Source organism: Panulirus ornatus, chromosome 2 (genome assembly GCF_036320965.1).
Source record: "Panulirus ornatus isolate Po-2019 chromosome 2, ASM3632096v1, whole genome shotgun sequence".
In the NCBI taxonomy this organism is placed as follows: Eukaryota; Metazoa; Arthropoda; class Malacostraca; order Decapoda; family Palinuridae; genus Panulirus; species Panulirus ornatus.
In genome coordinates, this window is record NC_092225.1 from 75,475,340 (window position 1) to 75,490,938 (window position 15,599).

The window sequence follows — 15,599 nt, forward strand, 5'->3', positions numbered from 1 at the left end:
TACAATGATACTGTATATGCTTCTGTCTTTCTCTATCTGACATTTCATATATCATTAAAGTAGTGGTCCTCTATACGACTTATAATTTTGTACCAAATGAGGGTTTCCACAAAATTTTCCACCCACAGACATTAAGCTATTTGAACAATAATTTCAAGCAGCGACTTTTTATCTTTTTTGAATATCAATTTGACCCTAGCAAACCCATTCCATGGGTATTTTCCCCACAGCAAATCACTTACTGAAAAGAGCAATCGTGGGCTTAAAAGTCTGATTTTTCAACTATTTCATTGCCTGTGATGAAATTCTTCTGGGCCTGCCATTGTACTGACTTCATTCCACCTAATGCTAATAGTATATCTTCAACTTTAATGTCAAGAAGTTGCAAAATGTTTCCCTCTCTTAACAATGAAAGTGGGTTTGGAACACAAGTTGTTTCTTCTATAAAAACATGAAAAAAAAATAATAATTTCAAATTTTTGCCATGGCCAAGTTGCATTTTTGTGTAATTAATGGATCAACTGACTTGACTCTCTTGCTTCTAATATACCTAGAAGGCTCCTTAGGGTCTCTGCTATTTTCAACAACATATGCTTCATACCAAAATCTGGTTTTTCGCCACTCTGAGTTTCTAATGTGCTACTTTCTCAGACAATAGGTGCTTCTTTATTTCATTGTTCCACCATTTATACTTTGTTTTGGAAAAAGACTATCTTCTACACTTTGTCACATTTGTTCCCTCTACTGCTTTAAAAGTTTTATTCAAGCTTAACCAAGCTAAGGTCCATATGGCTTTCAATGATGATAACATCCCCAATTTGCTTGTAACGATTAATGCAGACATCACAAAAATTTGAAAACTCTGAAGTCTAGTATTTTTTCACAACCTCTGTGTTGACCTCTCATACATGCAGAACATGCTCAGAGTTAACTCAAAACTAATATGTTGGTGATCACTTGCACCAAACTTTTCAACATTATCATCGTAAGTAAAGCAACCACAAACTATGCACTAAATGACACAAAACTTATGACAAATTTGGCTTACCAAGAAGAAACAAACAAGTGGAAAGCAAAAGTATATAAAGTGAAACAAGAGAAACAAATGAGGCAGAGGGAAAATCATCTAACCTATTCAATGTTCAAAACATCACATATGTTGTGAACCTGCTGCCCCAAGCATCTTGTAAAGTTTTACTGTCTACTGCTATCATTTAACCCATTCACTTCAAAATGCTGTAGATATATAAAAAAAAAAAAACCATGTGCAAAGGGATTCCAATCAATCAAAAGGCTAATTACATATTTTGACTGCGGAAATTGGTAGAGTACTTATCCTATAGTAAAATAAAAATATAAAATATTCCAGTAAATGGCCCTGACCCTGTGGAAGAGTCAAAGTCTGCTTGTGTAAGAGAGGAAATTCTTGTAAGCAATGCCAGATGCATAAATGTACTTTCCACATTTTTTTTCACTTTCCTTACATAATACATTTGGGTTCTTTAGTGTCTACATTAGCAGGAATCAACTCGTCTGAATATCTGCTTCTTATAAATACATATTACCAATGATACATATTCACATAATGCAGAGATCTTACCAGTAAAGTTATTTTAGACCATTTTTTCCTTTTATCTACTTATGAAAGTTGTCTGTCTAGTACTGCTATATAGTACAGAATGAGTGACTTTATTGAGAAACTTATATTTGCCAGAGAAATCATAGGAAAAGGCTATAATTATTTTGTAAATACCATATCTTTCTGACAACTATGGGAAGACCTGCAACACTTAGCTATTTGTTTCTTTATTTATGGAATTCCTTTCTCCAAAGCCTTTGTTTGAATTCAACATTTTGCATTTTTCAATATAATGTGGACAGCCACTACCAGCTAATCTCCAATGTCCATTTTCATTATCTATGTGTGGCATCTGGATTGTCAATTTCACAGTTGTCACTATTGTGTTTCATTTTCTAGCTCATAATATCAACATTTCTTACATATCTGTCCTAGACTTCAAATGGTCTGGCAGGGGCAACAATAATCCAGTAGTGAGTGGATATCATACTCTCTTCTCTGAAATTTTGATGGCTATTGACTCATAGACTCCAAAGCAATTAGTTCATAGTATGGCATCTGTTTCATGTGTTGCCACTTCTTAATGCTATCACCATTCTTCTTCCTACCAATACCTCAGGCATAAAAATTATGAGGGTGTTGTTAGACCTAAACATCGCAGTCAATGTTACTTTAAATGTTGCTGTCACAACATCCCACAGTGAACAGATTCCACATGACATTTGCTTTAATAATTACTCATAGATTTCACTAGAAACCTACCACAAGAACTGTAAAAAAATATTCTGCATTTTAGTCACCTACAGATCAACAAAAAATGCCCATATGTCACCTTGGCGTGATGTCAGATTTACATGCCAACTACTGTGGTCATCTTTAAACAAAAAAACTTTCATCTGCATTTGTATTTATATTTTTGATGAAAATGAAAATCATTTTTCATGTACTCGTGTCAATAAAGTTTTGCCTGCGTAAACAATATGCAAATAAAAAACTGCATATTAGATTTACAAGAATAAGTATACACAAAAAATATATGTAAATGATGGGAAACTGAAGTGTGAAATCACACCTTGAAAATGTGATTTGGTGTATGTTAAATCAAATCATGCCCAGAAAAACCTATACTCATTGCATACTTACATTGATGAGGACCATCCATGTTGCAAGTGCAGACCCTTCCCCATTCATAAAACACCCTTCCATACCAAAACACAGAAACATATACATACTACTTCTCTGGGCATTTTTTCAATAATATAAAGTGTCCACATATTCTGTTTTTGTTTGTTCATCATGAAGGGTAATTTCACAGAAATTGCACAGTTCAGAGGTTAAGGAGAAAAAAAATATAAAATGTCTGTTAAGGGGTTAAGGGAGAAAAAAAACTGTCTCTGAAGTTAAGAACGGAATTCAGAATGAGTAACTGACCATCAAGAAGTGCTGCACTGTGAATGTAGCTACAGAAAAACTATCAATGAACAAAATTATATTCCCTTTTCTCCCATGAGTGAACAAGGCTAAATCATCTATTGCCTTTAGTAGCATCAATCAAGAAGGTACTCACCTGATGGTATTCCTGCAGGCATAGCTGCTGGTGCTCCAGTAGCCAAGCCCACAGGTGTGGGCATACACACAGATGCAGATACCTGTAGAGGAAGTTCTGTTCTTGGACATACTGCAATATGGCCACCTTCTTCTGCTAGATGGCCAGATTCAACAGGCATAAGAACAGATTCAACAGAAACTTGACTACTTTCTTGAGTCACCTGACCAGGCTCTCCAGCTGTCAGGCCAGATTCTCCAGCTAAATGACTAGGTTCTCCAGCCACCTGACTGGAATCTATTGCAGGAATGATACTGACATGAGTAGCAGCCACTTCTGGAGGTAATGCTGTCAGCTGCTGTACCGCTGCAGGATTAACAACTGGCTGTGGTGCTGGGTGAAAACTTGTGAACATATCTGTACTAATGGGTATACCAACTGCATTGACAGGAACTGGTGGAGTTCCCAAAACACTTCCTACTGGAGCTGGAGATGTCATGATGCTGGATGCAGGTGCAGTCATCAGCACACCAGCAGGTGTATGTGGAGTGTGCAACACTGCAGGAGTAACCAAAGGTGTTGCTATTGTGTCACTGGTGATGGGAGGGGTAGCCAATACTCTTCTATCATCAATACCCATGCTCAGAACACCCTGCAATATCAAGAAACAAATTGCTCTTTTGCTTTATTAATAACACTACAGTAATATATATATATAATTTTTTTTTTCATACCATTCGCCATTTCCCGAGTCAGGAAGGTAGCGTTAAGAACAGAGGACTGAGCCCTTGAGGGAATATCCTCACGTGGCCCCCTCCTCTGTTCCTTCGTTAGGAAAACTAAAAAGAGAGGGGAGGATTTCCAGCCCCCACTCCCTTCCCTTTTAGTCGCCTTCTACGACACACGGGAAATACGTGGGAAGTATTCTTTCTCCCCTATATACATATATATATATATATTCTCCCCTATATATATATATATATATATATATATATATATATATATATATATATATATATAAAAAGATGTTCTGGAAGGAGGTAAATAAAGTGCGTAAGACAAGGGAGCAAATGGGAACTTCAGTGAAGGGCGCAAATGGGGAGGTGATAACAAGTAGTGGTGATGTGAGAAGGAGATGAAGTGAGTATTTTGAAGGTTTGTTGAATGTGTTGGATGATAGAGTGGCAGATATAGGGTGTTTTGGTCGAGGTGGTGTGCAAAGTGAGAGGGTTAGGGAAAATGATTTGGTAAACAGAGAAGAGGTAGTAAAAGCTTTGCGGAAGATGAAAGCCGGCAAGGCAGTAGGTTTGGATGGTATTGCAGTGGAATTTATTAAAAAAGGGGGTGACTGTATTATTGACTGGTTGGTAAGGTTATTTAATGTATGTATGACTCATGGTGAGGTGCCTGAGGATTGGCGGAATGCGTGCATAGTGCCATTGTACAAAGGCAAAGGAGATAAGAGTGAGTGCTCAAATTACAGAGGTATAAGTTTGTTGAGTATTCCTGGTAAATTATATGGGAGGGTATTGATTGAGAGGGTGAAGGCATGTACAGAGCATCAGATTGGGGAAGAGCAGTGTGGTTTCAGAAGTGGTAGAGGATGTGTGGATCAGGTGTTTGCTTTGAAGAATGTATGTGAGAAATACTTAGAAAAGCAAATGGATTTGTATGTAGCATTTATGGATCTGGAGAAGGCATATGATAGAGTTGATAGAGATGCTCTGTGGAAGGTATTAAGAATATATGGTGTGGGAGGAAAGTTGTTAGAAGCAGTGAAAAGTTTTTATCGAGGATGTAAGGCATGTGTACGTGTAGGAAGAGAGGAAAGTGATTGGTTCTCAGTGAATGTAGGTTTGTGGCAGGGGTGTATGATGTCTCCATGGTTGTTTAATTTGTTTATGGATGGGGTTGTTAGGGAGGTGAATGCAAGAGTTTTGGAAAGAGGGGCAAGTATGAAGTCTGTTGGGGATGAGAGAGCTTGGGAAGTGAGTCAGTTGTTGTTCGCTGATGATACAGCGCTGGTGGCTGATTCATGTGAGAAACTGCAGAAGCTGGTGACTGAGTTTGGTAAAGTGTGTGAAAGAAGAAAGTTAAGAGTAAATGTGAATAAGAGCAAGGTTATTAGGTACAGTAGGGTTGAGGGTCAAGTCAATTGGGAGGTAAGTTTGAATGGAGAAAAACTGGAGGAAGTAAAGTGTTTTAGATATCTGGGAGTGGATCTGGCAGCGGATGGAACCATGGAAGCAGAAGTGGATCATAGGGTGGGGGAGGGGGCGAAAATTCTGGGAGCCTTGAAGAATGTGTGGAAGTCGAGAACATTATCTCGGAAAGCAAAAATGGGTATGTTTGAAGGAATAGTGGTTCCAACAATGTTGTATGATTGCGAGGCATGGGCTATGGATAGAGTTGTGCGCAGGAGGATGGATGTGCTGGAAATGAGATGTTTGAGGACAATGTGTGGTGTGAGGTGGTTTGATCGAGTAAGTAACGTAAGGGTAAGAGAGATGTGTGGAAATAAAAAGAGCATGGTTGAGAGAGCAGAAGAGGGTGTTTTGAAATGTTCTGGGCACATGGAGAGAATGAGTGAGGAAAGATTGACCAAGAGGATATATGTGTCGGAGGTGGAGGGAACAAGGAGAAGTGGGAGACCAAATTGGAGGTGGAAAGATGGAGTGAAAAAGATTTTGTGTGATTGGGGCCTGAACATGCAGGAGGGTGAAAGGAGGGCAAGGAATAGAGTGAATTGGATCGATGTGGTATACCGGGGTTGACGTGCCGTCAGTGGGTTGAATCAGGGGATGTGAAGCGTCTGGGGTAAACCATGGAAAGTTGTGTGGGGCCTGGATGTGGAAAGGGAGCTGTGGTTTCGGGCATTATTGCGTGGCAGCTAGAGACTGAGTGTGAACGAATGGGGCTTTTGTTGTCTTTTCCTAGTGCTACCTCGCACACATGAGGGGGGAGGGGGATGGTATTCCATGTGTGGCGAGGTGGCGATGGGAGTGAATGGAGGCAGACAATGTGAATTGTGTGCATGGGTATATATGTATGTGTCTGTGTATGTATATATATGTGTACATTGAGATGTATAGGTATGTATATTTGCGTGTGTGGACGTGTGTGTGTGTATACATTGTGTACGGGGGTGGGTTGGGCCATTTCTTTCGTCTGTTTCCTTGCGCTACCTCACAAACGCGGGAGGGAGCGACAAAGCAAAATAAATAAATAAATAAATAAATAAATATATATATATATATATATATGCGGCAGGGGTGTGTGATGTCTCCATGGTTGTTTAATTTGTTTATGCATGGGGTTGTTAGGGAGGTAAATGCAAGAGTTATGGAAAGAGGGGCAAGTATGAAGTCTGTTGGGGATGAGAGAGCTTGGGAAGTGAGTCAGTTGTTGTTCGCTGATGATACAGCGCTGGTGGCTGATTCATGTGAGAAACTGCAGAAGCTGGTGACTGAGTTTGGTAAAGTGTGTGGAAGAAGAAAGTTAAGAGTAAATGTGAATAAGAGCAAGGTTATTAGGTACAGTAGGGTTGAGGGTCAAGTCAATTGGGAGGTGAGTTTGAATGGAGAAAAACTGGAGGAAGTGAAGTGTTTTAGATATCTGGGAGTGGATCTGGCAGCGGATGGAACCATGGAAGCGGAAGTGGATCATAGGGTGGGGGAGGGGGCGAAAATTCTGGGGGCCTTGAAGAATGTGTGGAAGTCGAGAACATTATCTCGGAAAGCAAAAATGGGTATGTTTGAAGGAATAGTGGTTCCAACAATGTTGTATGGTTGCGAGGCGTGGGCTATGGATAGAGTTGTGCGCAGGAGGATGGATGTGCTGGAAATGAGATGTTTGAGGACAATGTGTGGTGTGAGGTGGTTTGATCGAGTGAGTAACGTAAGGGTAAGAGAGATGTGTGGAAATAAAAAGAGCGTGGTTGAGAGAGCAGAAGAGGGTGTTTTGAAGTGCTTTGGGCACATGGAGAGAATGAGTGAGGAAAGATTGACCAAGAGGATATATGTGTCGGAGGTGGAGGGAACGAGGAGAAGAGGGAGACCAAATTGGAGGTGGAAAGATGGAGTGAAAAAGATTTTGTGTGATTGGGGCCTGAACATGCAGGAGGGTGAAAGGAGGGCAAGGAATAGAGTGAATTGGATCGATGTGGTATACCGGGGTTGACGTGCTGTCAGTGAATTGAATCAAGGCATGTGAAGCGTCTGGGGTAAACCATGGAAAGCTGTGTAGGTATGTATATTTGCGTGTGTGGACGTATGTATATACATGTGTATGGGGGGGGTTGGGCCATTTCTTTCGTCTGTTTCCTTGCGCTACCTCGCAAACGCGGGAGACAGCGAGAAAGTATAAAAAAAAAAAAAAAAATATATATATATATATATATATATATATATATATATATATATATATATATATATATATATATATATCTTTTTCTTTTATACTATTCGCCATTTCCCGCATTAGCGAGGTAGCGTTAAGAACAGAGGACTGGGCCTTTGAGAGAATATCCTCACGTGGCCCCCTTCTCTGTTCCTTCTTTTGGAAAATCAAAAAAAAAATGAGAGGGGAGGATTTCCAGCCCCCCGCTCCCTTCCCTTTTAGTTGCCTTCTACGACACGCAGGGAATACGTGGGAAGTATTCTTTCTCCCCTATCCCCAGGATATAAATATATATATATATATATATATATATATTTATTTATTTATATTATACTTTGTCGCTGTCTCCCGCGTTTGCGAGGTAGCGCAAGGAAACAGACGAAAGAAATGGCCCAACCCCTACCATACACATGTATATACATACGTCCACACACGCAAATATACATACCTACACAGCTTTCCATGGTTTACCCCAGACGCTTCACATGCCTTGATTCAATCCACTGACAGCACGTCAACCCCGGTATACCACATCGCTCCAATTCACTCTATTCCTTGCCCTCCTTTCACCCTCCTGCATGTTCAGGCCCCGATCACACAAAATCTTTTTCACTCCATCTTTCCACCTCCAATTTGGTCTCCCTCTTCTCCTCGTTCCCTCCACCTCCGACACATATATCCTCTTGGTCAATCTTTCCTCACTCATTCTCTCCATGTGCCCAAACCACTTCAAAACACCCTCTTCTGCTCTCTCAACCACGCTCTTTTTATTTCCACACATCTCTCTTACCCTTACGTTACTCACTCGATCAAACCACCTCACACCACACATTGTCCTCAAACATCTCATTTCCAGCACATCTATCCTCCTGCGCACAACTCTATCCATAGCCCACGCCTCGCAACCATACAACATTGTTGGAACTACTATTCCTTCAAACATACCCATTTTTGCTTTCCGAGATAATGTTCTCGACTTCCACACATTCTTCAAGGCCCCCAGAATTTTCGCCCCCTCCCCCACCCTATGATCCACTTCCGCTTCCATGGTTCCATCCGCTGCCAGATCCACTCCCAGATATCTAAAACACTTCACTTCCTCCAGTTTTTCTCCATTCAAACTCAACTCCCAATTATATATATATATATATATATATATATATATATATATATATATATATATATATATATATATATATGTTCTATGAAGGTGCACGTTCATATACACTTCATTCGTATATATTTTTTTTCTTTTTTTTGTTTTTTTTTGCTTTGTCGCTGTCTCCCGCGTTTGCGAGGTAGCGCAAGGAAACAGATGAAAGAAATGGCCCAACCCACCCCCATACACATGTATATACATACGTCCACACACGCAAATATATATACCCACACGGCTTTCCATGGTTTACCCCAGACGCTTCCCATGCCCTGATTCAATCCACTGACAGCATGTCAACCCCGGTATAGCACATCGCTCCAATTCACTCTATTCCTTGCCCTCCTTTCACCCTCCTGCATGTTCAGGCCCCGATCACACAAAATCTTTTTCACTCCATCTTCCACCTCCAATTTGGTCTCCCTCTTCTCCTCGTTCCCTCCACCTCCGACACATATATCCTCTTGGTCAATCTTTCCTCACTCATTCTCTCCATGTGCCCAAACCATTTCAAAACACCCTCTTCTGCTCTCTCTTCTCCTCGTTCCCTCCACCTCCGACACATATATCCTCTTGGTCAATCTTTCCTCACTCATTCTCTCCATGTGCCCAAACCATTTCAAAACACCCTCTTCTGCTCTCTCAACCACGCTCTTTTTATTTCCACACATCTCTCTTACCCTTACGTTACTTACTCGATCAAACCACCTCACACCACACATTGTCCTCAAACATCTCATTTCCAGCACATACATCCTCCTGTGCACAACTCTATCCATAGCCCACGCCTCGCAACCATAATACATTGTTGGAACCACTATTCCTTCAAACATACCCATTTTTGCTTTCCGAGATAATGTTCTCGACTTCCACACATTCTTCAAGGCTCCCAGAATTTTTGCCCCCTCCCCCACCCTACGATCCACTTCCGCTTCCATGGTTCCATCCGCTGCCAGATCCACTCCCAGATATCTAAAACACTTCACTTCCTCCAGATTTTCTCCATTCAAACTCACCTCCCAATTGACTTGACCCTCAACCCTATTGTACCTAATAACCTTGCTCATATATATATATATATATATATATATATATATATATATATATATATATATTTTTTTTTTTTTTTTTTTTTTTTTTTTTTTATACTTTGTCGCTGTCTCCCGCGTTTGCGAGGTAGCGCAAGGAAACAGACGAAAGAAATGGCCCAACCCCCCCCCCATACACATGTACATACACACGTCCACACACGCAAATATACATACCTACACAGCTTTCCATGGTTTACCCCAGACGCTTCACATGCCTTGCTTCAATCCACTGACAGCACGTCAACCCCTGTATACCACATGACTCCAATTCACTCTATTTCTTGCCCTCCTTTCACCCTCCTGCATGTTCAGGCCCCGATCACACAAAATCTTTTTCACTCCATCTTTCCACCTCCAATTTGGTCTCCCTCTTCTCCTCGTTCCCTCCACCTCCGACACATATATCCTCTTGGTCAATCTCTCCTCACTCATTCTCTCCATGTGCCCAAACCATTTCAAAACACCCTCTTCTGCTCTCTCAACCACGCTCATTTTATTTCCACACATCTCTCTTACCCTTACGTTACTTACTCGATCAAACCACCTCACACCACACATTGTCCTCAAACATCTCATTTCCAGCACATCCATCCTCCTGCGCACATCTCTATCCATAGCCCACGCCTCGCAACCATACAACATTGTTGGAACCACTATTCCCTCAAACATACCCATTTTTGCTTTCCGAGATAATGTTCTCGACTTCCACACATTTTTCAAGGCTCCCAAAATTTTCGCCCCCTCCCCCACCCTATGATCCACTTCCGCTTCCATGGTTCCATCCGCTGACAGATCCACTCCCAGATATCTAAAACACTTCACTTCCTCCAGTTTTTCTCCATTCAAACTCACCTCCCAATTGACTTGACCCTCACCCCTACTGTACCTAATAACCTTGCTCTTATTCACATTTACTCTCAACTTTCTTCTTCCACACACTTTACCAAACTCAGTCACCAGCTTCTGCAGTTTCTCACATGAATCAGCCACCAGCGCTGTATCATCAGCGAACAACAACTGACTCACTTCCCAAGCTCTCTCATCCCCAACAGACTTCATACCTTAATTCTTCAAGAAGAGTAAAAAAAAAAATGAGAAAAATGGGAACATTATTGTGTTTTGGGACAAAATTATACAGAAAGGGAAAAATTCTAGGCCTTAAATATGTAAGCTATTATGACACCTCAAAGCAAAAAAAAAAAGTGTTTTGACAAATGAAAAACTCTCCCTCTCCAGGGAAGTGACCCGTGAGCTGAGATATCTCTTGATCCCCAGGGGACAGAATCCTCTAACACCTCGCCTTCTGGTAATGTTAATAGGCCTTCAACCTTCACTACCCACTCGTCCAGCAGGATCAGCCTTGCTTGCTAGGATTACATTTTCACCGATCAGTAATTGCCATCCGGCAATTACGTCAACATCCAGGTGGCTAACTGCAGGACAGCCTGGCTACCTCATTACTCTCACAACAAGGACATCACCCCAATGGTGGTCACTGTAAGTAAAAAAAATATCTAAAGAGAGGAAGTGTGGGAGAAACAATGGGAAAATTTGCTCACAGAACTCAGCTCCAGAGAAACAGTTTTTCAACATGCAAACTCAATTTTCTCTCCAGGGTCAATCTGTCCCACAAACGGAGAGTATATCAACATGAAGAAAAGGTGAGAAGAACCTTCTTAACAAAGTGCAGTGATACCTATAAACTTTTCAAACAGATTTTGTTGCTGCCCATGGGCAGCACTATCATAGGTAGCAAGCCTAATGCCTCAGAGATACTTGACATCTATCATAAAGTAACACCCCACAAAGGTGTCTGAGGTACACAGAAAAATCTCTTTTTTCTTTAATCTTCTCCATGGACAGGTTCCTCAGAATGGCCACAGTCGACACTACCTTTCTGACATCATGAGCTCTGACACATAGGCCAAGTTGGGCCAACAAAACCAGCCTTTTAATCCACGAAGAAATATTTGTTACAGAGAGGGGTTTCAAACTGCTTGGGCAAAAAAGCAAAAAGTGTATAACTAATGAACTGTTAATCTCAAGGTAGACTCTCAGAGTTTTGACCAGGCATACTGCATAATATTCTTTAACAGTAATCTTCTAAAATCATAATAAGGATATTTTGAAACTTATATGTTTCACTTAAAAAAAAACCAGGAATTGTACTCATTTTAACCCAGTACATATCTTAAAAAATGATAATTTCATGTCTTAATGTGGTGAGCATCAACCCAAATCCTCTCCTGGCACTGCAGGCTATCAAAGTGTCTCCATGAGCAGTCATTCAGGTGTTTGAGCTGTTAGAAAAATCCTTGGATTCTAACAAATCCAAAACCTATGCCTTAAAATGAGGGAGAGAAACCCTACCTATGAGTACCTATGACAAGATGTAACCAAAATGGCAGGGCTAGTGCAAAGTGCTCAACATACAGCTTGTTTGCTTATCAGACTATTCTTATCACCTGCCACTTGCATTACATAATTATCAATTCTTGATTCATCGGGACTGATTTTAACCATATATCAAGTTTTCTTTTACAGGTTTCTATAGCTGTTCTATGCAGGTTTCTAATTTCTCTTGGCAGTACATTGAATAATCATTCTAGCTTCCTGGTTGGGATGTCACATATCTTTGTTTTTGAAATGTTCCATGGTATTCTTGAAGATTTAGCAACTCTGAATCTTCTGTTTTGAGAGGCTTTTAAGGTTTAACACATTTTCTTTTATACCTTCAATCTGATGCCATGAATAGATTATCATATATTTTTCTCTTCTTTCTTGGCTATACAGTTGCTGATCTTTCAGCATTTTGTGTTCATGTATGTGTTCACTATCCTCAATTTTGCTTGTAAATAGCTCCTGAAATCTCTCTATGTTTATTTCTATTGATTCCGTTAGTGATCATACATTGCAGCAGTATTCAATTTTGTTTCTTTTACATATCTAAACATTTTCATTAATATGTTTCTATCTCTTGTAAAGAAAGAGAGAGTAAAGGTTATGCCAATTAAGTCCTCACAAGTTACTAATGATTTTGACAAACAAGGGCTCCTGAAAAGGTTCCTGAAGAGCATTCATGTACAAAGCAATAGTACCACAAGCCCTGTTGTTATCATGAAAATGGCTAGCTAAGAATTCTAAACACACATTTTCTATAAATTCAGAAGAATCTTAACCAGGAGTTGAAAAAGTTTCCTGACACACAAATACTGGATACACATTCCTCAATTTTAGGCAGTAAAGTGTTTGAGAAATTCCACTAGTGTAAAATTCCAAAATCCAGTACTTAAAAAGCCTGGCTCCAAAACTCTTGCATTCACCTCCCTAACAACCACATCCAAAAACAAATTAAACAAAGTTTCAATTGAAATGCTTGTACTGGTGAGAGAGAAGGGTTGATGAGCAGTCATTTCTGGATGGATCATGAGTAAGTTTTTCATGATTTTCCTGTTATAGTGTGAGTAGTTCTTTAAGAGTATGTTTGTGTGTTCTTTGGGAGGAGGGATTCCATAAGAAAGGTTCAAGAGTGCTTCATGAGTGGGGCTGGGTTGCTGTGGTATGAAAGGATATTCTTCAATGTGCATTGCTGTGGGTTGTGTGATTGTGTTCGAGTGCCAGTTTTCAGTTTGTCTTTCAGGGATTAGGTCAATGCTGGTGTTTTTTACTGTTTGGACTTATCTGATTTCTGCTGATGGTGAATGATTGTGTCTGAGCAGGTTTCTTCTCTTTGTGAGGTGTGTAACATGTGGGGAGAAATCTGGGATTTAATTCTTTCTGTGGCATTGTGATGAGTGCTTTTGCTGACTTGGTCTGGGATGTTAATGAACCATGAAACTGCATGATCTATGAATGAGAAATCATCAAAATCAAAATTTTGTAGCTCTGTGTCAATGTATTGTATGAAAGCCAGCTAGTGTGCTTTCTCCTACCACTGACCAAACACAGAGGTACCCCATTCTAAAGCTATATAATACATATGAAGATATAACACAGGACAAGTAGACATATCAATGCATGAAAAATGCTGGTTAGGTAGCAAAAGCATATGATTCAAGAGAGTTCTCAATTGCTGTGTAGCTGGAAAGAGTAGGATGACAATGTCACTGCTGTGGTGGTCGTTGATTGGCTAAGACCAGGAATGAGGAAGCTGTCACTTCTAAGGCTGAAAGGAAAGCAAAAGGTGGGGAAGGTCAAAACTTCCTCTCCACAAACACTGTAGGTTGGAGGGTTTTATCACTAACTTTCCTAAAAAATACCCAAGAGAATTTCTCTTGCTTGCAAGACAGACTGCTGAGAAATGAACTACATATCTAAGACATGGTAAAATTTTGACTAAATTTTAAAGAATAAAATATCTGAATTATGAAATGCCAGTAATCTCATGTCACTGTAAATGACTAATATAATTGGTTTAACCATTACCACAATTTACCTGATAACAGTACAGGTACACCACCAATTTTCCAGCACTCTTGGTTCCAAAGCCTTGCTGGATTAACCATTTTGCTGGACCAACTGTGGTCATGTAATAATAATTCAACACACCTCTAACCCACTAATTATACATCTCCCATGTGTCTAAAATATACTATGTCTAAAGTATTCATCTGCATTATACATCTGCTCAGGACTGAGGTGCTCATCAGCTATGAGTTTTGCAAATTCGTGCACATACTTGGCAGCTCCTTCATGGTTTACAGACCACTTTTCTCCGCACACTTTATTCATGGAAATTCCATGATGCTTCAAGAATCTTTGAAGACATCCTTCACTATAGTCATGCTCATGTTGTAATTCAAGTTCTTTATGAAACAACTTAGCCTGGTCCATTATCATGATACCTGACAAGTCCACTCCATCACTACGACGCTGCTGAAACCATTCCATCATCACTCGATCGTGCTCAGTAATCTTACCATCTTTCATAGTTTTTCTAATCGTCATTTGCTTCTTGGAATCGCTGCCGGCATAAAATTTAAATATTTTCTCCTTTGCTTCTTTATATCATAAACAGTTGATGAACAAAACCTGCAGATTTCACACAGCTTATATACTGAAACACAACGGTCCATTTTTTCAAGTTCTACTTTATCTTGGATTGATATGGACAGGTGTTTACGACTGACACCAAGACTGATACTCTCATATATCTTAGAAGCCATAGCTAGGGTTAAATCTAAGCAAAATAAGCTAAGAATCTCGCAGAATTGCAGTATCATCACCAACAAGTGCAGTGCAAATAATGTAAAAAACCTCGACTGACACACAACGCCAAGTGTGGCCGCCCAGTAAACTAGTCTGGTGGCCGTGGTAATTTCAAGTTCCCTCACGTAATTTTGTCTGGACTAAAGGAGGTGCCAAACCATCAGTAGCCAGAAATTCGGTGGTGTATCTGTATGCTATACCTAAAAATTAACTAATAAATATAACCAAACAATCATTTGTGTTAATCATTTTGTATATAGATACTTTATAACCAAATAATCATTCCACTTTTAACATAGATAATTTCTTTTTTCATTCTGTATGCAATGACACAAATTCTTATTCAACAATTTTACAATCTATGCTGCAAATCATAAAAAGTCAATGAGAACTTAGAACAAAAAGATGCAAATAAGATATTTGAATTCATTTTATTATGCTCACCTGCTGAATAAGCTCTGTGGGTGGGATTTCAGTTGTACGGTTAGTGTAGTGCGGCCCCTGTGGTTGTAGCACAACATTAGCTTCTTGGACAGGGATGCCCAAATTTGATGTCGTTAGGCTAACACCTTCACCACTACTGTTGCCACCAATAACTGCACCACCCTATTGCCAACACCA

The 15,599-nt window shown here is 40.0% G+C and overlaps 1 protein-coding gene across 1 annotated transcript in view; it reads right to left on the bottom strand.

Annotated features, from left to right (window-relative positions):
* Positions 1 to 15,599, bottom strand: part of LOC139757294 (uncharacterized) — a 517,589-nt gene that overhangs the window by 105,148 nt on the left and 396,842 nt on the right. The window contains exons 21-22 of the mRNA XM_071677667.1: positions 15,423 to 15,584; positions 3,147 to 3,777 (exon numbers count right to left, since the gene is read on the bottom strand). Coding sequence (XP_071533768.1) covers positions 3,147 to 3,777; positions 15,423 to 15,584 — 793 coding nt within the window. The remainder of the gene's footprint in view (positions 1 to 3,146; positions 3,778 to 15,422; positions 15,585 to 15,599) is intronic.